This window comes from Drosophila mauritiana, chromosome 3R (assembly GCF_004382145.1).
Source record: "Drosophila mauritiana strain mau12 chromosome 3R, ASM438214v1, whole genome shotgun sequence".
In the NCBI taxonomy this organism is placed as follows: domain Eukaryota; kingdom Metazoa; phylum Arthropoda; class Insecta; order Diptera; family Drosophilidae; genus Drosophila; species Drosophila mauritiana.
In genome coordinates this window covers 19126287-19153016 of record NC_046670.1, presented here as the reverse complement: position 1 = coordinate 19153016, position 26730 = coordinate 19126287, and the positions used below count along the sequence as shown (strand labels likewise).

Sequence of the window (26730 nt, the reverse complement as noted above, 5' to 3'; positions counted from 1 at the left end):
TCCGTTTTTAATGCAAATTTGTGGTTTCATGCATGCTTAATTGCGAACCCATTGCCAGGCATTTATAATTGCCATGTAATAATTTTCACTCAAAAAATCTATGGAAAAAATTTAAGCTCTAGCAAAAACAATCGATAGTTAATTAGCCTTTATGCGAAGGCATTCCATTGTTTTTCCCCCTGCATTGTAGTTTTTATTTTTGAGGTTTCGCAGCATTTTAATTGCAATGGAAAATTTAGTTTTCCATTCAGGATTCATTAGAATGATTATAACTTTTAAATTAATTATTTGCAGACCAAGTTAAGCTTAGTTATTTGCAGCTGACATGGTTTCGCATTAAGCTCGCTGTTAGTCCAAAAGCGATATTTCTTTGATATCCGTTTTTTAACTTTAACAGCTTCAATTATCTATTTGCATTGGCATTAAAGAGTTTTTTTTTTTACTTTTTTAATATAGTCTGCCTATTGCTTTTTGTTTCTTTTTCAAGCGAAAAGTCAAACTGAGTTTCAATTAAGTTAAATACTTCAACTAAAATTGAACTAAAATGCAATACAAAAACCGACAGAAGGTTGGTGCTTCATCAAGCTCATTGCACTTGAAAATCGAAACCAATCTATAGCAATTGGCTAACAGTGAATAATCGCTAAGTGCGATAATGCAAACTTGAAAATAAGAAAAGCTAAATTAAATGAATATATAAATTCGACGAGGGCCCACAGTTTTGTATCTCTACCATTTGTATCCTTTAGTGTTTATTTAACTGATTACTGTAAGCGATAACTACTGTACTGGATAATAAACACATATTCATACGGACAAAGGACCCTCCCCTATGGAAATGGATTCCTTTTGCCCCTGGAGAGTCAAACATTTTAGCATCCGCTTCATTGACGCTCATCATTTTATTTGTTTAGACCATTGACGGTTTGATATCCGTGTGTGTGCTCAAATCGATATGGAATTTTATTTCATCTATTTGCAGTTTTATTACACATTTTATTTTTATTCCACTTACACTTTTTTATATTTGGTGGCTGCCCACCACTCATAATGAAAATGGTTTTCACAAGTGGCCTTCACTCTGAAGTACAGCAAAAAAAAAAAAAAAAAACAAGAAATGGGAAGAAAAAAACCCAAAGAAAATACAAATAAATCAAACAGGATTGAAATCAAAAATTTTTTTGCTCCTATATATTTGCACACATAATATGCGCCTTAACGCTCAAATACGCTCTCAATTGTCCAAATTTTTGCGAATCTCTGTTCGGCAAAAAAAAAAAAGGAGGAAGAGGAACTCAAGTGCAGTCTGCTGGGGGCGTGGCAGTTAAGTGGCTCCGCCAGTGCAAATAAAAATTGTTATACAATATAAATAGAAAATAAAGATTCTTTTTGTATTTTTTCGTATTGTTTGGCACTCGTATTTTGTTGTGCGGGAATTTTTCAAGTTGTCTGCCGCCAGTTCGGAAATATTTAATTTACCAAACAGTATGGGGCTGAATATTTCCTTTTGTCTGCATTTCTCTGCTGCCGCTGCTGCTGCTGGGTGGCTACCTTTGAAACGCCGCCGTATGTGTGGGAGTTTCTTTATGCGCCATAATTATGTCATTTAAATGCAACAAGCTCCATGCGAGCCAGTCCTCCAGTCCACCAGCCAACCAACCAGCCAGTCAGTCAGTCAGTCAAGCAGGCAGGCATCTCCTCTGGGGCGGAACGATAATTCATAATTAAAAAAACATGCAACTTGCTCATCTGCCGTCAAAGGGAAGGAAAGAATCATTGCAGCAGCACGCCTTGAGCCAGGCTCCAACTTTGGCTATAGATGTGTGGCTCCAGTTCAACATCAGCTTGAGTTTCAGTTCAGTTCAGTTCGGTTCGGTTTCAGAGAATAACCAAAAGAAGTGGAGCCCGCCCAGCCTCCTTTACTTTGCCTTTACTTTTTTCACGAGGAGTATGGCGTGGCGCGCGACTGTTAATTAAATGAGCGAGCAGGCAAACGAGCAAACGACTGATGGACGTGAGCCAAGGATCCACGGATCCGTGGAGCCATGGGTACAGGGACAGGGCCGGCAAAACCGGGCCAGGCAACAGATACCAAGGCGAGCGAGTGGGTGTGCGGCTAAATTGCTAAATGAGATTTGCCGAGGACACCCGCATGCAATAGCAAATACACACACACATACGTTTGCCGGCAGACAGGCAGACAGACAGACTTACAGTCACATGAGGCACAAAGGGTTAATAGTGCATAGTTGCAAGTTGTTTGGGTGTCATCGTCGGCGTCTAAGCCAACTTGGTCGCTGGGAGTTGCCTTCTAATTAAGGCCCAGAGAACAGGCAAGGCTGCACTCAAAAAAGTTACATTAATTTGCGTACTTTATTATTTTGAAATTCTAAAAGAGAAACATGATTTCTGAGTGTCTTCAAACTGAGCTGAAACTTTTTGCTAAATCTTTAATTTTGAGTAATCTTGGTAAAGGGAATAAATACTTGGATACCTCGTTTATTTTCCAGTTTCTTATGACTTCGTCATTTACTTTTTTCAAGGTGTAGCTTGCATGCCAAGTGTGAATACCCCACCCTATATGCCCCTTTCTCACTAGTCTGCGGCTTTTGCATTTTGTCGCTCATTAGTTTATTGCCGAAAAAAAGAAAGACGGTGCAGGCAGAGCCCAGCACATGGGAGAGAACAAAAGCCTGACTTGGAGTTCAACTACCCGGCGACTGGGGCAATGCGGGTTAATTGCCAGCCAAGGATGCCCCCCCGTTGGCTCCTGCCCCTCAGCCCGCGGCTTGCCACACAGCTCCTGCCAATTAGCGGCATGCGGAAGTTGCCACTTCTCTGGCTGCAGTTTTGCTGTGTGTATATTGGGTGTGTATTCTTCGGCATTAAATCACTGGTAACTTTAAGACTTGTCAAATTACGCATACGACGCGCTGGCTCCCCCGAAGCCACGACCCCATCCATTTGCCAATCAAACACCGAGTTGTCAGCATAAATCTTGGACCCACTCCACTCCACCACGACCAGGAGCAGCAGCGGCTCCACCACCACCGGCACCACCAATACAATCACCACCACGGGTGTCTTTCTGGGCCGCGTTGACAGGCCTCGAACGAACATGGGGCGTTGATGCACATATGTCACATGATAACAACATGAGGTCCATCCAAACAGCCGGGCCAAAGTAAATATAAATTTAAGCAAAAATCACCCGGCTCCATGTGTAGGCGGTGCGGAGAGCAACCCAACCGGCAGAGAAGCCCTACAGACAATGGACCAAAACCCAGGGACCACATCCCAGACAGACCATGACTTGACTGAAAGGTGTTGCCAACTGAATTGAAGGCATGTCCATGTAATGCAAACCGAAATAAATAAGTAAAAAACCGCAGCCGGGTACACAATGGAAAATCATAGGCTCCTTTAACTTCGTTGGTTTTTTAAAGCTAAACTTCAGAAAAGTGTCTAATATTCTGTCCCAACATTGATTTAAGTAATTTATGTAATTTTACATCACAGTAAAGATGAACTTCTTTTTTTTCTGTGTGCACAAGAGCAATGCCAATAAAAACAAAAGCCGCCTCATAGTTTGTTGCCTGTTTTGGCATGTGTCAAGCCAAGTCTTCCAACGAGCTCATGTCCATCAATTCAAGGCGCTGCAGGCGCCTCTTGTAACTTCCTCTGTATATCATTTCTACTCCGCCCGATTTTGTTGCAATTAATTTCTAATTAAAGACAGCCTCGAAATGGGTCAAGAGGTGCTGGGCGCCCGAAAAAAAATAAACCCAACCAAAAATCAAGAGGAGGAAAAATGAAAACTAAAGTGTAGACCGAAACTGTTACATGTGGGGAGCTTGGCACGATTAGCTGCAGCCTAGATCTCTTGCAGCAACACAGGCACTTCATTAAATATTTAAATGAGCATCCTGTTTTCTCTTTTTTTTTCTGGTTTCTTCTCCACAGCTCTCTGCTGTTTTTTCACCGCTTTTTTTCGAGTTTGCAACAAGCAGCAAGCAGCACCTACACACAAAGGGAGGACGACTGCCTCTGCATATGCAGATTCATAAGCAGTTAATTAAGGCCGAGCGGTGGAGAAGCGGCAACCGAAACTGGGTCTGGAGTTTGGGGCAGGGCAGTGTTGCTGCTGTTGCTGCTGCTGCTCCTGATGCTGCTGCTGCGGTGGTGTGGCAGCGGCAACACATCTGCAACTACAATCAACAAGCGAACAGAACAGCCAGCAACACACAAAAAGTGAAAACCATATAAAAATGGCTTTTGCCCCAAGCTGGGGCCGTAAGTTTGGGGCAAGGCCTCCTCCTTTTTGCCGCTGGCTGTTGGCCGCCGCTGCCTGCGGCTCAGACAGTCGTGCCACATATTTTACACATTTCATTTTCACTGCTGCACGAATTTATTTGGCAATAAGAGCAAGCCGACAGACCAACATACAGATCAGAGCAGAGTCAAGAAATTGCACGAGGCCCTATGAATACATTCAAAGCATTCACATTCACTGCGGAAAAAATAGTTCTACAAATAGCAATTAATTGGGAACAACTGGGGCACAACAAAGCAGCTTTAAGAATATGCAAAATAATATAATAAAATTGTAAAAAGTTCATTAAATATCAAAATAAGTAGTTGTAGTGCCATTTATCAATTCACAATTTTTGCTCACTGTATGGTATGTTTACAACCGTGCGAGAGCCCGGGTAATTTTCATATGTACAAGTGAAATAATATTTATAAAATTCCTCGCCCTGTTGGGTGGGCGTAACTGCGGCACTGCGCTACGCCGTAAATTATGTCATTTTAGACAAGTGCGCCACGGCGAATTCGTTTTAGCATATGGATATGGATGCCACCTCCCCCCCAACACGCTCATTGAGATTTTCGCTTTATGGAATTGGGTTGAGTCCCGTCTCAGTCTGTGTTGGGTGTTTTATGGATGGAGCCAGGATGGAATCGTGGGGAATCAGAGGGAGTCTAGGGAAAAAAGGGACTGAAGCTGAAATTATTATGCATTTTGTCTTGCCTCTGGAAACGAGGATTGAAGTGCTCGACTCGTGGTGGCAGGGCATGCGAAATTAGTTGGCGCTGTGTGGAGTGTTTGGGAATTTGCGAGGCAGTGAGAATGTATCTGGGAAATGGAGCTGCAGTTGGGTGCTATATGAAAATTGATATGAATTGGGCCTGAGCAGCTCAGACAGCTGTGAAGTGACAACACTTTTGATAGACCATGACAGATGGAACTGAATTCATACGTCTGAAAATGGTTGCTTAATTGTCATGATTAACTCAACTCGGTCATGGCATATTAAACGATCGCAGATGAGAAACGTTTAATAATGTTAGGAATTTCCAAAGCATTTAAATAGAAATAAATTGCTTTGCAAGTGGGTGCATCAAAAAAGAAGAATTTTAAGTATATAGAACACATATGGAAACACATTTTTTCACGAAGCAAACTTTACATAATAGTATTTTCAATTATCTTCTATACTGCATACTTGATGTGCTATCTGTTATCTTACACACTGCTCAGAGCAGTTGTATCTGTTGGATATTTACAGTATTCTGTTTATTTTAGCATTATTTTGATTAATCCCAGCATTTTGTGGTAGCACCTTCCCATGAATCCCATTCCCACATACAGCAAACCAATTCAATTTTCGTATCTTATCGGCCTGACCATTCGCAACCTAAGCGATCCGACTCCATCTCAATTTTCGCTTAAACAATCCGACATATATACCCCATTTAAAGCCAGCTAAGACCCACAACCACTTCTCACACCTCTTGGTCATGGTCTTCGAGCCAGTCCCTCTGCCCGTTTAGAATTTCAGCTGCAACTGCAACAACACTCGTCTGCTTACTAATGTCAACCAATTCATTTCATTGAGTGCAATGCGTTGGCACCAAGGAACACGAACTGGGAACCGGAGTCTGGATTCTGGAGACTGGAAAGGAAGCGTCCGTGTCCGAGTCGGTTTCTGGCATTTAAGGCGCATGTTCTTCATTGGCTTAGCCTCAGGGTCAAGTTCAACGACAACCGAGATGCAAATGGAAAAAAAACCAGACTTCCAGATGCAGATGCAGCGAAAAAAACGGTTGAGTATGGTAAAGCAATATTTTTAAAAAATATTCTCCTCATTTTACAGCTTTTACTTAAAAATGTTTTTTCAAAAGGTAATAAAATGTATAAAGGGATTCGAAATGAAAATCCCGCACTTTACATTGCACGGTCACATTGTAAGCTTATTTATATATACAAATCAAATATGGTTCCAAATTTTCGCCCCGTGCATCTTTTGCTACGGCAGTCGTAAAGCGTAGCCAAAGCGTTTGCATATCGCATATCTAAATGAGGTGATGATGCTGCACATATCAGCAGAGATACAACGCAACAACATAAACATTGCCATGGCAATGGACCAGAACTGAAGTCGGGTCTCCTCCGATGAGCTCAGTTGAGAGACCCGGCCGAAAAGGAGGCTCAAATGTCCACTTGAGTGGGAAGCTTGAACATGAAATGTTTGCGCAGCCAAAGCAGCAACAACAACAACCGCCGGCAACTCTGGGCAGTGCCAATTATGAAAACTGATATGCTTGCGAAAACCCGTTGATGAGCGAGCTTCATCCTGAGCTTCAAAGCGAAGCGAAACGAATCGAATCGCCAGAATGCGAGTCATCAGGAGATAAGATTCCCGGTCGGCGCTCGAAATTCGGCTGGTTATTGGACACTCCACAGATGCCACGCGTCGCACAATCAACTAAAATTAATTAAGCAGGCAGCCGGACAGGCTAATGAAAACGTAATATTATCGAGCAAATCAAGGGGCCTGGCAAAGGATTGGATTTAAGAAGCAGCCGCAAGAGGAGCCCAGGGATTATGGTTGGTCAGTAATTAGGGCTTAGGAAATATATGGTTCCGAAATGGCAGGCCATCTTAAAATACAAAAAATAAAATTGGAAAACATTTTTTTCCACTGACTGAAACGAACAAGAGAACACGGTCACACTGCTCCTCCTAAAAATATGCCTCTGATCAATGGTCTCTTTCCAATTGCTGGAAAAGTAATTAAGCCAAAGTTAAATGCAAATAAATAAATGAGAACTCATTGTTGCTGCAGTTGCTGTTGCAGTTGCGTCTGCCAAACATAATTCACTTGAAGCAACATGCAGGGAAAATGCCAAATGTCGTCGGTGCTCCCTCCTCCGCCAAGTGGAAATTTATGACCCCCAGGCGAAGTCGTTGACTGACCAAAAAAAGCCAAAGAAAGAAGGAGAAAAAGGGGAGCAGCCACCGCAACAACTGCAACGGATGCGATGCAACTGAATGGTGCAACAATGTCAACCGAGGGAGGGGTCGCAAGGGAACAAGTGTCCCTCCAATGGCTGCAATTTATGTGCAGAAATATTGTTGAAATTGTTTGAGTTTAACAACTAAATTTCCTCCTTTGTGTGGGTGCTCCAAATTGGTTTTTGCGTACAAGCCTTTTCCGAGGTGATAAAATGGTGCAGGTGGCCGCCAAATGGAAATGTATTTAGTGAGGTGTGGCTATGGCTGGTTGTGTTTTGGAGCCCAGGGATTAGACGCCAACCGATTCGGGGGAATTGTAAATTTATGGCTCCGGCGTGTCATGTGAAAGAAGCTGATGGCTTAACCCATGCTGGTGGACCGTGACAACCCCAAACCTATTTAGTCTAGCCCCCCAATGATCATCGCCATCATCATCATTATGCAAATCCTTACGAGGCTGCACAAAATGTTCAACATTTATATCAAATGTCAGACGACCCCAAATTGCCAAATGAATCATAAGTAACGTATCGGAGTGAGAGTTGACCACCATAAAACAGGAAATATATTTATGAAGTAACCCATGAAATACTCCTGCAGAGAGAGAAAAAGTCCACGATATTCTGTATTCTAAATGCTTATATGAAAATGCGATTGAAATCTTAAAACTGATAGCTTCAAAATAATGTGTTGGTTTGGAAATCACCCATTTTGTGTGGCAGGGTCACACCATTCCATAAGGACGTTTTTTTTTATGAAAAGGACCAATGCTAAATAATTTTCAGACGATTTTTTGCAGTTTTGGATACGGGATACAGAAGATAGGAAGGGAAAACGCTACGCCTACGAGCAGAGACAGCAGAGGGCAATGTCTGCACATGCAAAAATAAACGTGAAGCACCCACTCCCACACACTGGTAAACACACACCCAATGTCCACGACTTGGAGCTCAAAGCTCAGCAGAAAACTGCAGGCGGCTGACCAACATAAATGGCGCAAAGTTGAAATGTTGACAGGGCCACATTCGTTATGACGTCGCACAGAGAAAGATACCGATACAGAATACGAAAGAGAGAGAGAGAGAGAGCGGGAGAAGGGGGAGCGAGGGCGGGGGCGGATGGAGAAAGGCAGACAGAAGTAAGTAAATCAAGTTGTAGGTAAGTGAGATTTATGCTTATGTCGTTTAGTGTAAGCCAAACAACATCTCGCAACGTGAACGACCATATCCCCATCCTTAACCCCAGAGAAACCTTTTACTCCACCCGCCCCAACAGCTAAACATCCATCTAGGCATGGGGAGAGTTATGACAACATGGCCAAGGCAAAAATCAAAAACTCAAACCAAAGCGACCCAAAAATCCATGAGCTGAGGATCCAAACAGATATGAGATGCCTCCACTCCACTCCACTCCACACCACTTCCATAACCCCAGAATTTCCCATCTCGTCATAGCCCCGAGCTGCGTTTGCACCAAATTCAGTGACTATTTGCACAACATTTGCAACCAGGTTGTTTTTTGGGAAGAGGACTAGGCAGTGGCTGAGAATCTGCGATCTAGCTGCAACACTTTTCGATTCACTCAAATTTGCATTTATACCCTAGTTTGGGGTGCTATGATAACATAATGTAGTTTGAAAATATTAAACTATTTCCAAATCTATTCCATAACCCCCAAGCTAAGTAAAAATCTCTTGTTTATGAGATCTAATTTTGTATAAATCTTAAATCTTATATGATTTAAATACCTTAAAAAATGCTTTAATTTTGAATTAATTTAATTTATTTGACACATTTGGGTATTTGGTAGTCGTAGTTGCAGGTGACAATAATTTCCAACTACTATTTTTTTTGGTAACTCGTTTCTAATCGCTGCAGCTGCTTGTTAATTACTGCAAACAGAAACTGCAATCCAAGGATGCATCTGCAACCACCACATCCCTGGACCTCCGCTGCACTTGTGCAATGTTTGATTTATGCATGCAACCTGGAACTGCTCTAATTAGCTCCAGCTTGAAAACCAGGCCCAAATCTAGAGCAAGGGATAAAGATGGAAAAGGAATAGAGAGAGAGGAACGAGGGCGAGGATCCCTTTGAATGCAGTTCCTTACTGCCTTGCCAGGCAGTAAATGTGTCAGGCAAACAACTTTCACTTGCTGGTTAATCATTCAGCGGTTGAAGTCAAGAGCAGTGGAATCTGCCTATGGAACCGCCCACTAAAAATCTAGGCTGCTCGCTGGCCGAACGCCCAATTAAAAGCGAAATCGTTCAAAGGCTGGACAAAACCAGAAAAATGAAATAAACAGAAAAACGAGGAATACAAGCAAAGGACGGAGAAGGAGAAGCCAACTACTAAGTTGATGACATTAATTGACATTTAGCAGCGACGGGCATATCAATGGACTGGACAGCACAATCACCCCAAAGCCAAAGGAGAGTCGAGTTGAGTCAGAGATCTGGGGACGGAGCAATGAAGTCGGTACTCTATGCTCCTAGGCCGCCTTTCACTCCACGCAATTGTACAATTGGCTAATGTCACAAAAATCTACAGGCAGTTGTCAACGGCGCTTTGGACGTGGGACTCCCATCATTAGCGTGGCACAATTGTGAAATGTGTAATTGCTGCTACAACAGCAGCAACATCGGCAATAGCATAGCAATAGCAACATCAGCAACAGCGGCAGCAACTATGAGACATACAGACGACACATTGACAGCGAGTTATGTCAACTCGAATGCGATTTGTTTAGCTATCGCATTTCCCCCCTCCCTGTTTTTTTTTTAGCTTGGCCGGATCTGTGGCTGCCAATGAGTATATTTCCTTTCGAATAACATAAATTTAAGGTTAACAAGTGGGATGCATGGGCTGGAACGATCGGAGTTCGAACTTAGAAAAGCAAAGGGTGAATAGGATGGTCATACATATACTGGGTGTGTGACCAATATCGAATTTGTAGAAACCTTAAAAGAAAGGATTTAAGATACATGAAACAATTTTATATTATTTTGACTCAGGTCCCATAAATTGTAGGGTACTTCAGAGGCAAGGGTATGAAAAGGCTAAAAGACTTTGGAAACAAATTGAATAAAGGACAAGTCCGCTTCACTCCGCTCATCCTCGTCGCTGCAGCTCCTTCCACGCGCTGTCTCTCACTGTTTTCTGTAATTGGTTATATGAAACGCACAAGTGGCCCTGGCGTAGGCTGCACTGGCCAACTGGGCAGGCCACGTCCACGTCCTCGACGTCCGCCAGTCCTCGCTGGCGGTGGATGCCAGCCTGGGCTTTTGGTCCCGGCCACCGTGGTCCATTGGGGAAGCTGGTCGCGAAGTGCGCGACAAGATTTATAAGCGCCTGTCAACGAGCTAGCAAAGCGAGAGAGGGAGAGCGAGAAACGGAGAAAGAGAAACCGCCGTGGTCACTTTTTGATTTATAAGCAAAATGTTTGCCGCGTTGCTCAAGTATTTATGAAACATTTCAAGCCAGCGGACACGGCGGCTCCTACTCTTTTTCCAGCCAGTTGACACTGGAGTTGTTTGGGGCCTGGGAGCAAATGGCAGCAGCAGTAAGTAGCCGCAGTAATTGCGGCGGCATGTGAAATATGAGATAAACTCCAAGTAAGGCCAAGTCCATGGATCCACAGCTCGCCAGGCTACCCAGCCCCTTAGCCCCATAGCTCCACCATAGCTGCAGCTTCGAAGCATGTGGCAAGTTGTTTAGAACTAACCAAACCGAGGAAACAGCAACCGCCACGACAGGCAGGCGACAGGCGACGACAGCATTTTGGTGCCACTTTGCGGCGAATGCGAAATAACTTCGCACAATTGAGCATGCCGACAACGGGCTGCCTGGAAAGTAGGAACAAAATAAAAAAAGAGCACTGGCCACAACTCCCAACTTGGGCATTCTATTAAATTAATCGTCAATTATCAACGGAGCTGCAAATTATCGAGGTCTATGGGGAGCAAACAGCTGAAACCAGGATGCAACAGTGTACCTCAAAAATGGCGAGGAAAAAGTCATTACACACTTGGCAAACTAAATTATGTGTCGGAAATGCTTTGCGGTATTTGTAAGAGGTAGTAGCACTTAACTTCAGTTGTTCACTTGTTCCAATAAAACCAATTCCACTTGGAAAGTTTATTCATATATCAAATGTTTCTACCCATTTGCCGCACTCCCAACTGAAAGGGCAAACTCTTTATCAGCTAACAAATCAATTAAACTTGTGCAGTCGGCTCTAATTAAGCCACCAATTGCCAAATTTTTAGAGAGCCCAGGATCCGTCCCGGAAAAAAGTAAAAGCACAAGCCTTACTTGCATGCAATTGAGCTTGAGCAAACGTTGGAACGTAACGGCCAACTTGTTCGCGTTCGCTTGTTCAATGTGTTTAATTAAATAGCAAGCGTAATTAAATTGCAATTAAATTAATTAAAAAGCACGCAGCCGCAGCACGTTAGCAAACGGTTCGGTTTGCCGTTGTCCTGCCCACCTCCTGTTGCTCGAATTTCAATTCCTGTTCCTGTGCTCCTGCTCCTAACCGTGCTCCTGTTAGGGGGCGGATATATATTTTGAAGAGGGTTTTTCCCGCTGCCATTCAGTCGAGTTTAGGGTCCAAAACGGATGGCAGGCGGTGTGAAAGGAAAACAAAACAAAAAATACAATGTTGCTCTGGACATGGATTCCCTTTTGGCCCGCTCACTCCCTCCCACATTTCCACCGTTTCAACCAATTTCCTCATTTTCCTTTTGCCGCCGCGCACAATTAGACTTTAATTTTTTATGAGCAATGAATGGTTTCGCAGTTTTACTTTTTGGTGTTAAATGCTTGATTAAGTTGAATGGTGAAAGCTATGCAAATTTTCCCCCTTTTTCCCTCCAAAGGGTTGGAGTTGGAAAATTGGCTGCTTTGATGTTGCTGCTGCGACGGCGGCGATGATGAAAAACTCCATAACAAATTCCCGCTTTTTGTCTTAATTAGTGCAATGACAAAAGTTGAATTCTAGCTGCTGGAAAATGCAGGCTCAAGATGTATGCAGATGTTGAAGGAAATGCGGGTAAATGAAAGAAAACTCAGTCAAGCTGCTGAAGACTTGTCCAAAATTAATTGGCTAAAGGGTTTGGGGAGATGGTTAATAGAGATCTAGAGGAAATCTGTCAAAGATTCGGGGGTGAGACCCTTAACCCTTGGTTAAACAAACAGCAAGTGAAATATAGTTATATTGAGCTGAGGGTTAAACTTCAAAGCAACTTAAAAATGTACAAGAAAAGTTTAAAACTTGAAGGGTTATGCGTATTTTTAGATCAATGTTATTTATGGCATTTCTTTGAGTTATGAAACCTAAACCATAGTTCCTGCAAACATGATTTATTTTAGCCCATTAATTTCAATTCAGGGGCAGCACATAATCGAAAGTAAATGAGCAGTAAGTCCACACAAGAACATACCGACTGACCAATTTCCTACAAAAGTTCCGCCATAATGGGCGTATAAAATCAACAATAATAAAGCCACACAGCACGTAGGCAAAATGATCAAATTGAATTGCGGCAATTACTTGCCACGCTACGCAAAATCCAGGAGAGCCAAGGAAAGGGGCAAAAGACAATCCAAACTCGAGTTCATAAAAATGAAATCATGCCACAGCTCAGTCAGAAGATCAAAGAGGACAAATCAATAAAGCCCCGGTGCAGAAATAACTTAAAGTCAGCCAAGTCGGTCGTTCGTTCGGTCAGCAGGCAGGAAGAATAAAATACAGAGGAAATATACAGGAGACGACCCCAAGAGGAAACCAACTTGACCTGGTCAAGGCTAAAGGCACATAAAATAAATTTATACAACGGCGAGGAGGGAAAACTAAAGCAAACTGTCTTTTGATCTATGGTGGCTCTACAGCTACAGATGATGACGATGATGATGATGTTGGATGATGAGAATGCCTGGATGGCTGAATGGCTGGCTCATCCAACAATGTGGAGCAACCTCAACGACCAGTCCCAAGTAAATTGGCATAAGAAATCAGAAATCACAGAAGGCTGCTCCTCGGAGTCCGAGATAAATGGTCATGGCTTCTTCGGCCAAGAGCGGAGCACCGAATGCAATATTAAGTAAATATACAAAACGTTGTCGGCACGGCGCACAAAACTAATGATGTCGATGAAGCTGGGGGAAAATATCTGCCGATGCCAGGAACTCCCGACTCCCGACTCCAACTTCCACCTCGACTCCGAGGAGCCCGACTTGGGGTTCAGTTGAGCCTGATAATGATGCGGCAGACAGGCGAAGATACAAGCAGACAGGAGAAGACTGGATTGGCGGAGAAAGACGACTGGACACTGGCGATATACACACGCCAGGTAATAAATTTCATTTCTCAGCTGATATGGGCAATTAAGGAACAATTTTGCAGCTGAATGAGTAATAAATAAAAATTGTATGCCAGCGATATATACGCAGATACAAAACTGCAAGACGTCGACGGTTGTCGGTTGTCCGTTGGTTGTTGGTCGTCAGGCCACAAAGATAGTTTTCGGGATAAAAATACTGGCCAACGGTGAAGGAGGCGGCCGGTGAGTGAGTGAGTGAGTGGAGTGACTGAATGAATGAATGAAATGAATGCGGGACTGAAACTGAGACTGAAACTCCGACTGAGAATCTGAGACTCTGCATGCCTGCCCTTTTGATGAAAACAACTCAATGACGTGATTTGTGCCCCCAACGTTGCCGACCATTCCATTCCAACCAGCCGTGTGCCCATCCTATGCGATATCCTGCCTCGTATAAATAAATCACATTTCACTGAACTGATGTGCAAAATTCTTCGTCTCTGCTTAAAAAAGGGTTTCTTCTTCTAAGATTTCTTCGTCGGAGGGGCTATAACTTTAAGCTGCGAAATATTTTTGCATAATAAATCAAACTTCCGCCGGGACTGCCGCATCATCTTTAGCCTTTCCCATAGCTTCAAAGAAGAAGTCCATCAAATGTTGCCATTTATCCGGCAACTTGTCTGCTCTTTGGCATTATTTTAATTACACTCGCTCGCAGCAATAAAACCAGAACCCAGAACCTGAAGCCAGAAGGCTAAAGGTATTTTTTAAATGCTCCCTTGCACTGGGAATTATTTTAAGGTGTATTCAATACCAGAAATCGATTTTTTAAAATATAATACTATTAAAATCTCAAGTTGATCGAACAAAATTAACTCCTATAAATTGTATAACACCTATTGTTTTATTTTTCCTTTACATTTTTTGTGGCAACACTTTACTCTCAGTGCACCTTGTGGATTTGCTGGCCAGAAAACGAAACAGTTTCGGGGCCATCGGTGCCTTTTTGGTAACACATGATATGTCGCCTACCTGGGAGATGCTCTGGCCAGGAGTTGGAGTTACAGTTTCTGGGATTCAGGGATTCGGGTACAATGACGGCGAGAAGGGGCAGCCAGAGAGAAGCACTCGCTGAGTGGAGAACAATGGAGACCGGCATGGAGCAACATGACACTCGAGTCTCGAATCTCGAGTCGGTGGATAAGGGGTTATACTATATAGTCGCAGTGGCGAAGCCAAAGCTAAAAGCTACCCATTCCCAAGCAGAAAGGCCACTGGTCAGCGGAGAGTTGGTGTTGAGCACTTGGATCTGGATGAGAGGAGTCCAAAGACTTAAGGTGGAGTTGCTGCTTTGCCTCTGTTTAAATGTTCTCCATTTTACTGTCAAGTGCGGACCGGACCGGGTTGACATTTGCCAACGATGCAACTGCCCCTGGGATCCCCTCCTGGTATTCCTTTGCCCTTCTCCATTATTTGATTCTGCTTCGCATGTCGAGAATTTTAATTTAAGTATGTAAACTGACATTGAATAGTTTTTCGCCAGGGAGCAGCACAGCTCGTTCGCTTCCCTTTCTTTTTTATTTTATCCTGTTGTGGGCGGCAATGGAACCGATGGGTTCAACACCGGAACCCAACCCAACTATTGCGGGGGGGTTACTTCATAGTTTAGGGGACCGGGCGAGTGCAATTTCAGTTTTGTTTGCAATTGGATTTCGTAATAGAAAGCTCTGGCCAAAGTTTGGCCTGCAGCGGGTGTGTGCGGGTTATTTCAGCATGCTGGATTGAAAGTTTTATGACAGCAGGCAGCAGGGGCAGATACTTTTAATAGATATTTAAACCCTCGCCCGCCCCGAATATATTCCGTATCAGCCAGGGGAGTCGAATTTCGGCATGTTAATGATGCTCGGCACGACTTTTCCAAGTTGAATTTTCTGTAGCTCAACTTTAGTATTTTGGGGTAAAGAATTCAAGGGGCTTAAATTGGGAATTGTGAACCCACATATATACCATAAATAAAAAGCTGCACTTACCGGAGTTGAGTATGGATGCGCAGTCAGTCGGACTCCGTCCGTCTCCAGCTGCTCCCGCAGGACGAGCTCCAGTTCGTTGTTGGGCGGTGTTTCGCAGAGGATCTCCATGCTGCCCGAGAGCGAGTTGGGATCGTTGAGCATAAAGTAGACGGATGCGGCGCCCTTTTCCCTCAGCGATCGGATGCTCTTGAGCAGCTTGTGTCGATGGGCAGGATTCTCGACGCCGATGGCGTCCAGATCGGGATCACCGACCTGTTTACAGATCTCCAGGTCGTCGTAGCCATTGTCCAGGAAGCTCTCGGCATATTGGGCCAGGCCCAGCGCTCTTAGCCACTCGCAGACAATATTGCTAACTGCCATGTTTACGATGATGACGAGGTATGGGGGTGTATGGTTTCTGCTTGATTTCCGAGTGGCAGATGGGTGGTGATTTTACGTAAGACGTAGCTGTGCTGCGTTTACGTGTGTCCTGCGAATTAGCGCTACAAAATGGCTTCTATTAGTTTCGCTGTTGGCTTGGTGTGCGCGTCACGTGCTCGGTGGGCGTACAGTGCCACGCCTCCTGGTTGCATGCAATTTCCGTTGCCACTTTAAGCTATTGTATTGTTTTAAATCGTCCTCCCTGGGGCATTTTCTCTAATTTATTTTTCCCCGCCCCCAGACAGTCGTAAAAATTCAGCGCGTACACTCATAAAAATTTATATCGCACTTTGAGCATTTTTAGCATAATCCCAGAAGGCTCCAACGCTGGTTTATCCTCACATTTTGTTTGGCGCCACCGCTTCGCCGCATTGCTCCTGCAAAAATGGATAAAAATTGTGTGTGAGTTGGGAAAATTTTAGTAGTCAGCGAAAAACGTTTATTTTCAATAATTTAGAGAGCGGCCGGAAAATTGCATAAATTTCAAATGGCTGGCCGCATATGGTGAGCCCGCATATGTCTATGCAAAATAGATGATATAACTCCCCCTCGCCCCCTCCCCGACCTAGCAACCTACCACCACTCCATGGCCAAGAGAACCTCTCGGAAAATCTGGCATTCCCACCATAATATATCTCGCACAAATCAATAGAGCCCGCGGCTATTGCCACAATTGATGTTGATGACGTTCGTTGCGCCGCCGAGATTCAAATCAAACTCAGAATGCTAGAAAATTAATTAAATGCAGTAGCAGCTGCGGTTTGTTCAACTGCACACGCCCTCCCACTCCCACTTCATTTCGCCACCCCATCGGAAATTCCCACAATCTTTCGGCTGGGAACGAACTTCTTATCTAGGTAAAGGGCTTATAATGCGTGCATTCCTGCTCATGCACACATATCGCTCCATCATGGACATATGTATATATATGTATATGGGTGGGAACCCCCTCCAAAACATGCTTCCGCTTTCGAGAATCCATGAGGCGTTAAACGCAAGCTAAAAGCTCATACACACACACTGGCGATATTTTTATGGAAAGGCGTGTGCCGCGCTTTTGGCTCCCTCGTTCATTGATAAATGATTGATTATCAATCCATTCATGGGTATTGAGTGAGTGTGGGAGTGGGTGAGTAAGTGAGCGAGTGAGTGGGTGGGTGTGTTGTGGGCGCACTGCGGTTTCCCCAGGCTTAGCACTAAAGTTTAGTGTTTGTTTTCAGTTTATCTTTAATGGATTATTTTAGTGGTTGCCTGACTCGTCAACGAGCAGCCGCAAAAGTAGAAGCGCATAAGAATGCCAACATATACTATAGATCCCATAATGCCCATCAAATAGAAAAAATCTTAATCTAGATAATACTGATAGCTAGTCAAATAAAGTAGTTGCAACATGTTATTGAAATTGAAGTAAGGAAATGTCGAAATTACATTTTTGAGACTTATTCAAATCTTATTCAACTTATTCAATCCAACCATTCTAAGATCCTAGCATACCCTTTTCCGTTTCTAGTTGCCAGGTATAATCGGTCCCATAATCCAGAAGGCCTCGCCCAATCTCACCACCCCCACACCTTTCGTCAAAGGACAAACATATCATATAATTTATGTTCCACTCCCCAGAACCATGGAGCACCACCCACCCACCTCTTTTCCCAGTGACTAAGCTGATTTCTTGTTTTTTCAGTCGCTCTTCTCTAGTTTTTCTTTTGCTTTTGTGGCAGCATTGTTGTCGTTTTCGTTGTTTTTGTTGCCTGGTGTGGCAGCTGCTTTGTTTCCATTTTCATTTTCATTGGCATTGAATAGATCAATCATGGACGGGTTCGACGATGGTATTCGGTATTCGGTTCGCCGTACAAATACTTCAATGATGACCAATTATTCACCAATAAAACTGTCGACCAAATGTCATGAATTGAACTTTTACTTGCTGCGCTAAGCGGAAATCAATCGCAAATTGCTGGGAAAGTGATTTTGAAGAGTCTATGGAATCAATTACGAGCTTGAGTATTTTTATTTCAATGATTTAATGGAAAATGTGTGGCTAAAGTGGGTACAACTTCGATGGCAGATCGATTGGAAAATTCATTTAGAGTTATTGGCAAAAAAAAAACCAAAAATATAAAAGAATTAAATGTCTTTAATTGATGGGTAATTATATTTTCATTTCTATAGAATTTTTTAACATTACCACCGTTTTATTAGCCACTCCCTGTCCAACTGCAATCATAATATATTACATTTTTATTATAAAACCGACATCATTTTAAATGCCAGCGCTTCTGGGTCCCTATGACACACGAACCAACCCTTTCGCTTCCGACCTATTGGCTTCGCATTTTTTTGGGGTCAAAGTTTGTCGGGGGCTCGATTTGTTTTGCTTTTGTTTCGAGTTTTCCTCTCCTTGTTTTTGTTTCTGTTTAATTTTGTATCTTCCGCCCACGCAGGGCACAGCGGGTTGGGCAGGGGCAAAAAAAAAGTAAAAGAAACTATACCGAACTGATGCGAACAACAATTTAATGCAACATCATCGAATAAATTGTGGCCAGCCGGACTTGTTGCAGTTGCTGCCTTCAGTCAACAAATTGATTTCGTGTGGGCGTGTTGTCGTAACGCATTTTATACAAAAACGATTTTTCTCAGATTTTCGTTTTTTAGGGTCGCCTCGGCCATTTTAATTTGTCCGTCGGGCGGAATTTAGTTCTCTTTTATTGCTTTTACATTTAAACGCTGTCATTGGGATCGTGTTTGACTCTTGGCCTTAGCTTAAGACAATTGTGAGAGGTGTTGGCGAGCAAATCAAATTGCGGCTCAATAAACCAAATTGCCAAGCAAATTGCAATTGGGATTGTTGAGTTTATGGCATGGTGCAGTTGTTGCAGTTGCAGTTGCAGTTGCAGCGGCAACAGCGAGAGCGACAGCAATTGCAACACGTCGCCAACAGCTGTGTCAGCTGGCACTTGGCTGTCTGGCGATTTATCTATCTAACATCTCGGTGGGACGGACACGCGGCGTATGCGCAATTGCCATTTAATTAAAAATTATTTGCACAGCCAGGCGAAACAATTTTTCGTTGATTTCATTTATCATTATTTTTGTTGGTTTTTTCTTTTTTGTTTATATATATATTTTTCTGCAGGTGCGCAGCGGAAACGGCATAAACAAAATGTTCACACGCTCGCCGGTCGCACGACTTTGACTTAATGGCAATTAAGATGGCCAAGTCCACGCACTTTGGGGCAATCTAATTATGATCATTAGCTGAGCAAACACAGTCACTATATATAAAATTTTTGCATAGTCCCCGGAGATATTGAGCAATAAAAATTATACAGAAAAATAAGAGAAGAAAAGCAAATAAATTGCCGGCAGACCAGGGCGTCTTCATTAATGATATGAAGTGGAAGTGGAACGATGAAGAGGCAGGCCACCAAAATCCATTTGACAACATAAAATTTTTGTTTCAAGCAACTGCCGCCACTGCGGGCATTAATACCAACGGCTAATTAACTTGTTGTTGAGCTCGTAAAATAGTTTGGTCGCTCATCAAGATAATAACCCAAAGGCCTGGCCAAGTCGGCAGCCAGCCAAGTTTCGGTTTCAGTTCGACTCTCTTAATTGAGCCCAGAAAATTGTTGACTTTTGTGGCGTCAGCTGCAGGAAAAAAGCAGCCAAAACGATTCACTGTCACACATATACTATATATATATATATATATATATATATATGTATATATTGAGCACTTCAAGAATGTCCCGAAAAAGGGAACGGAACAGGGCCGAGGCGACCTGACTGCAGTCACTTTTGGTAATTAGATTTTCAAGTCGAGATAATGAAGTGGACATTAAAATTTTACAACCTCCGGGCTAAAACAAACACACATTCACATGAAACCGAAAGCAGGCGAACGCATTCAATAAATTAATTTCGAATTTCGAACCCTAGACTAGCCCCTTTTTAATACCAATGCCATCAGGTGGACCGGGGGGCTGAATGCCACACCCAGCAATAAATATTGAAAACTGTCCCTGTCTCGGGGCCAAAACCCGATTTAGATTCAGATTCACACACATGTCTGGCTTTGGCATTTATAATGCACTATGCATGACTCTAATTAAACCGCAATTGTTGTGTAAACTTTAAGCAATTGATTGCTCGGACACGAACCAATGGGACAGGACAGGTCGTAATGCAAGAAGTCTTGGCTGGCAATTAAGCAGCAATCGACTCGAAAGAGGTTGCCATAGCTGCAACAAATGAATCTTGCATTGCAGATCAGGTATCTTGGGATATGAAACCTAAATATCTAAATACTTATTGATTGAGCCGTAATAGCAAACAGAATGATTTATTTTTATTGCTAATTGAAAGCAGATTTTTGTCTATTAATTATGCCAGCGATCGATTAGTTAATTTTCTGTCCAAATGCAAATTCAATTAATTAATATAAAATAAAATATATATGGTTTAAATAAAAACGAAACAAACGTATTTATTATAATTGCTATAACAGATTTAACAAGTAACTTTACGTTCCATAAATTGAAATAGTAAAATTTCGCACAAATAAATGAAACTGGATAATGAATTAAACCAAATTACAAATAATGCTGGACTTTAGCAATTTAACTGAAAGCAACCATTAAATCTTTTCAGCCAATTAAACACATCATGTTGTCTAATCAGAAGCCCCAACCGAAGTTAACTTCCCAAGTAAAAAATGCACTATCTGGTGTCTTTTATGGCCTCCTAGGCCCAACACTTAATTGCCTTCAATTGAAGTGGTATCACGGCCACCGATTGATGTTGTTACTCTAGTTTTATAACCCATTACCAAGAGCCATAACAGAATATAATAAAAAACATACCACTCAGCGGCCGTCTAATAATGATCTCCCAGGCCCATCGCCCAAGCCACAAATGTTGCAACAATCATAATTTTTGCTCTCCCAGCGAAAATGCTTCATGCTGGGCCCAAAAGCTGATGACCTTTTGGCATTTTGCATTTTGCGAACCGAAAAGAAACACACATTCGCGAAAGGCAAATGCCCCGGAGCCAAAGCTCTCTGGCACAGTATAAATAAATTTATATCATTTTTTTTCGGTATTCCAGCGCAGCGGGTGGTCAACAAAAAGATACTGTAAGCAAAACGCGCAGGTGGCTTCAACGAACTGTGCCTTGGAAAACCCCACCAACTTTAAAAGTCGCCCAAGTTAATGTTTTTAATGTTCCATAATGTAACATTTTTGTCTTTATTTGTTAGTTCAGTGCGGCAAACAAATGGCGCTACAGTTAAGTCAAACTGGCATCCATAAATCCTCATCATTACGCTGACCCCATGAAATGTTAAATCGTTAACCCTCATAATCAAAATTTGGCAGCTCAGCGAGAGACGTTTGCATACTTATTGATTTCTTCTCAAGAGGAGGAAAACGAAGACAAAAAATATAAAAAAAAAAAATGAAAAGATGAAAAGGAAATAAATGGAGACTCATTATGTAAGGGCGAAGAGCAGGAAGCGGGTGGCAACTGGCTGAAATGCAATAAATTCACATTAAGCTGCTCACATAAAACGCCTGATTGCGTCCCGAGCTGCACTGAGCTGGGATTGGAGGAATCTCTCAAGCTCCGAACCTCGAGTCCTCCACACTTTGCGAACTGAAAACGCTGAAAACGCGCTGAAGCCAACATCCTGTTGACAGTGGCAGGCGGCAGCTATCAATATTAAAAGCGCTTATTTGACAGAAATATGACAAATGCCTGACATCCAAGGGCGTGGCACAGGTTGCCTGCTGTTCCTGATTTTGCCACCGCCGCTGCTGCTGCTGCTGTCCTGCGAAAAGTGCCAAGTCATTAGTGACGAAGGCAACCTCTGCGGGTTGGGTGTGTGTGTGTGTGGGTAAGGAGGCAAGTGTCAGGAATGCTCTTTGGATTAGTCAATTTCGAATTGCGTGCGTTCATTCGACGGGGCTAAGAGTGCATGGAATCGCTTCGGGTCAGCAAGTGTGAAATATTCTTTCGATTTTGCACATCCCTGTACCACCGCCTGCTGTGTTAGTGACACGTGCAACACTCACGCCATTTCGGAGCTGCAGATAAATGTTCAAACTATCCCCACACCCTGGAAATGAGCATCACAAATGCATTCAACTGTCAAAAGCTGGGCGAAATCAATGAAGCGAACTTCTCTTAAATGTTTTCACCAGTGATGTTACATTAGAAGTTTCATATGAGGATTGGAAATCTTTAATAAAATTTCATTTCATTTCAAATTTTGTATCTTTACTTTGTCATTACTATGAAGAAATCTCATTAAATACCCTTAATACCATACGTTTCGTATCTCAACGATCTGTGTAATTTCCGTTTGCGCAATCAGTTTAAGTATTCCCTTTTTTATCTGTATAATTTTCGCATTATTGGAAATATCATTTTTTAAATGCTCGTAAACATGTAGCTTGGTGACAATTTTATAAATATTTTTATGGCGTTTCATAAAAGTTTATACGATGTGCATATTCGCTGTACCCCACTTTCCTGCCCGCCCCCTATCAATTTGTCGTCGCTGCAGTTTATGAATTCCGCTTGGTCCTGCTTTCCAACTCTATATGTTATATATGTACATATTTACACACTATATGCACTCTTCCATTTTTTGCGTATTTTTTGTTGTCAATGCAAGTGGTGGAGATAGTCGGTGGAGGACGTGCAACAGCAGCGTTGTCATCGCTTGCAACAATTACTTAAATGCAGGCATAATTTGTGTACGGCAGACAGGCGGAAAAGGGTTAAGGATTGCCGGAGGGGGGAATGTGTGAGGGGAAAAATGGTCAAAAGTTCGCAAGGCAATTTACTCGTCCACTGGTCTGAATATTTTTCACAATTTTATGATTATTACTATGGCTTCGACTATAATTACAATGATTATTATTTTGATGTGTGCGGTTGCCAAATGGGGAAACTTTAAGTTTTTGTAAACATCGATTTAAGTCAATTTTATCGTATGGAAAAGCTTATTGTTGGTCGAAATTTATTTTAAGTGACCATTATGTTGTGCTGATATGGAACTTTTTAAATATAAAGTTGAATTCGCACTTAACCGCAGGCCTAATTGTTATTATCCTTTTGCCATTTATAAAGTGAATTGTTGAAATGATAAATGAAAATAATTTTTCTTGAAATTATATTTATATTATTATTACCACCACCAACTTTGTCGCAATTCTTTACCAATGCATTAATGAATTTTCAATTTTCCTCTGCTCCATTTTATACGAAATAAACAAATCCGAATAATATTTCATATTTAAATCTGATGGCATTAATTGGTCTTTGGCGGTTGGGCAAAAGCTGTCCCATAAATATTAATTTTGCATTCAATTTTCATTGATTAATTTCCAATTTAGCATTTTGTCAATGTGCCAGATTGTCTTCCTTTTTGCTGTCACATATTTTATCAATTTTTGTAACCCCAAGAAGTCACATAAATCACAACAAATTCTTCCCGAGCGGAAGATAAATAAACTTGGGCTCTTTCCCTCCTGGTTTGCCTTAATTTATTTTTTTGCCATTTGCCTTTGATTGAACCGAACCGAAACCGAAGCCAATCCAAACCTACAATGGCAATTAACCCATAAAAATGAAAATGCCCACATTTACGAGGTTCTCCTCCCTGCGGGCACTCCATCAGACAGCCAGGCAGTCAGTCAGTCAAATTAATTGAAATTCAAAGCTAAGGCTTTGGCTTTTACTACGCTGCCTGGCTATGGATTTGATTTTGCCATCGCTTGCTTTTATCGCTATTGTCGGAGCAGAGTTTCTGCTTAATTTTTACTCCATTCGGTTCATCAGCATCAGTCCGACTTGCGTTTCCAATGAATAATAAAGTGGAGTGAAGTACGCCAATCCAATCCAATCCAAACCAAACGAGGGGCCGCCGCCAACAGACATGCAGCAGATATAAATCAATTCCCGAGAAGCGACAAAATTTACATTCCGATTTGCCAGCGATCTCTTTTTTTTTAACTTGTGTCCCCAGCTTCTCTGCTCTTATTGAGATTTCATCGCCGTCTTTGTGGCAGCGGCGCATGCGTCGTCGTCATCGGTTGCTCGATGTTCGAATAAAGTGAATTTATGGCAACGGTTCACACAAACGGCATTGTATCAATAATAATAATAATAATAATAAAGATAAAAATAAAGAAAGAAATAAGAAGAAAAAACACAAAAACAATCGAAATAAAAAATAAATCGTGGTCGGGCTCGTTACAATTCGTAAGCGGTTAAATGTGTTTAAGTGGGCCTTGATTAATGACTTCCAAGTGCGTTTCTTCGATCGCCTCACGCACTCGCCACGGGATATTGGCAAAGCTCCGGCAACAGGGGGTTAAACGGGGAGCTTCGATCCGCCAGATACAATTGAGAATACAAGCGTTCGATAGGCGTGACTATGATAACAAAGGCCTTGACTAAAGATATATCGATCATGGGCCATCATCATCATGATCGCAGCAATTTGTTAAGTTTAGGAAACTTGTAAGTTTTTGTATCCGCCTCATGATCGAACCAATTTGTTATCTTTAAGCAACTTTCATCATCATCAGGTTGCCTCTATAAATTAAGCCTAAAGCCCTTGAGTTGTTTGCCTTTTATCTTTAGCCACTTTTTGTTTTAAACACAATGCGGGCAAAAACATTAATAGTTAACTTCTTTCAGTTATCAATTAATCAAAACAAGCCTTTAGTTTAGTTTTATAAATGATTAATCGGCATGAGTATTAATAGATTCATATTATTTGGCAAAGTTGTTTGCTATTAATAAGCAATAAGTTACACTTTACTAAACTGCAACTAACTACTCAAATTCATTTCCGTTTCGAACGTTTCAAATAGCTTATCAAGATCTTGCCGCCATCTTCACCCAAACACCCTTGGACGATTCCCGTATCAGATCCTAACCTTTTAACAGTTTATGCCCATCTCAATCCTGTCAAATCTCTTCACTCCAAACATATCCAAATCAGTGTCAGGCCGCATTACCCTAAAAACCACTCAACTAGGTCGAATTTCACATGGTCGAGCCCACGGAGAAGAATTGAAATTTCATCATTTTGATTGGCCTAGCAGAATCTCGTCTCATCCCCAGACAGATGCCTCATAAAACTGAGTCGCCACAGACCATTAATGAAAATTACGATACGATATATACGCATTTTTAAAGGGAAGAGCAGGAAATTTTCCAACCGACTGACTGCTGCTTTGGATCTGATAAAAACCCGAGAATGTCATGTCAAAATGTGGCGCTGCCCTTTAAGCCACTTTTATACCTCAAACCTTATATGACAGAGCAGCGGATCTCTGAGTATGCAGGTAGGGACCAAGGAGGACTTTATATATATATATATATTTCTATATATATCCGATACCCACGCGACCCTCGGCCAGGTTGTGTTCCCCATAGCCTGTAAACTGATCTGCGGCCAAGAACAATACGGCAAAAACGACGCAGGAAGAGGATAACCAACAATTCGGTTGAAATGAAAAATTGAAAAACGAAAGTGAAGGAAGCGCTGAAGGAGGTGGAGATGTCATTTGACAACGTCGCACAATTACACAACTAAAATGAACAATATTAAACGAAATTATACTCGAAAAGGAGCGAAAGAGAGACCCAGGCCAACAACAAAAGGCCCATTGGCGGCGGCATAAAACAAAAGGGCTCAGAGGCAGAAAATAAAAGACAGAAGGCATCCATCCATCCGAGGGGCAGCTGCCCCTTGGCCAAAGCGGGTTTTGTGTATCATTTTTTATGACATATCCGAACACATGTACGAAGGAACTCCGTCTGTATGTGTACAACAGTGGACGTATATCCTGTCATTGCTGTCAGCCACTTGAAAGTGCAATTGCAGCCGCCTAATTAGTACCCCACACAACCACTCAACTAATTTAGATATAAATGTACATACATACATGCATATACCCAACTCAGCGAACGCTGAAGAAATATGATAATTTAGTGCCGCCACCCCGGAGAAATGCAAACCCGGGGCACACACAAATCATTTATTTCGGTCCCCAAGTTGAAGTTCATATTGCTGCGGACGACTTCATCATTTTACGATTATTTCTAGCAATTTCAATGCAGTACTCCTCGCAATCCACACTCCACTCCGCTCCAAACTCGACTCCTTTCATCGAACCCTTGGAAAATGTGGCGAAAATTTACGATGCCTGTGACACAGTTAACTCATGCTCGACACCAAAACATATATCAAATGTGTGGCACGACTTGGAATGCCAACGGATCGGATCGGATCGGAGGAGGGTTACCTGCTTTACCCAGAACTCGAAGCCACAGGCAGACGAGCAGACAGACGGAGAGCACCACCAAACAATAACGTGAAATATGTGCGGCGTTTTGCAATTCATACGCAAAAATGGATGAGGCAGCAGCACAGGGCAACAGCAGCAACATCGAGCGGCCCATTTGAACCGTTCGACCTGCCAATGGACGGTCCACAGTAGCCACCACCGCATATGCAACCGAAATCGAGAAGCGGGGGAACACAATAACACATTGTCTGGAGTAAAATGCAAAAAAAAAGTGCAGCATTGGCAAGTGGCAGGCTTGCAGACTGAAGAGCTACAGTGCGTAGCG

At 42.4% G+C, this 26730-nt stretch overlaps 1 protein-coding gene across 3 annotated transcripts in view; it reads right to left on the bottom strand.

Annotated features, from left to right (window-relative positions):
* LOC117145703 overlaps positions 1 to 26730 on the bottom strand; it is a 158531-nt gene that overhangs the window by 102426 nt on the left and 29375 nt on the right. For all 3 annotated transcript variants that reach the window (XM_033311445.1, XM_033311446.1, XM_033311447.1), the window contains exon 4: positions 15654 to 16450. In XM_033311445.1, coding sequence (XP_033167336.1) covers positions 15654 to 16013 — 360 coding nt within the window. In that variant the 5' untranslated portion in view covers positions 16014 to 16450. The remainder of the gene's footprint in view (positions 1 to 15653; positions 16451 to 26730) is intronic.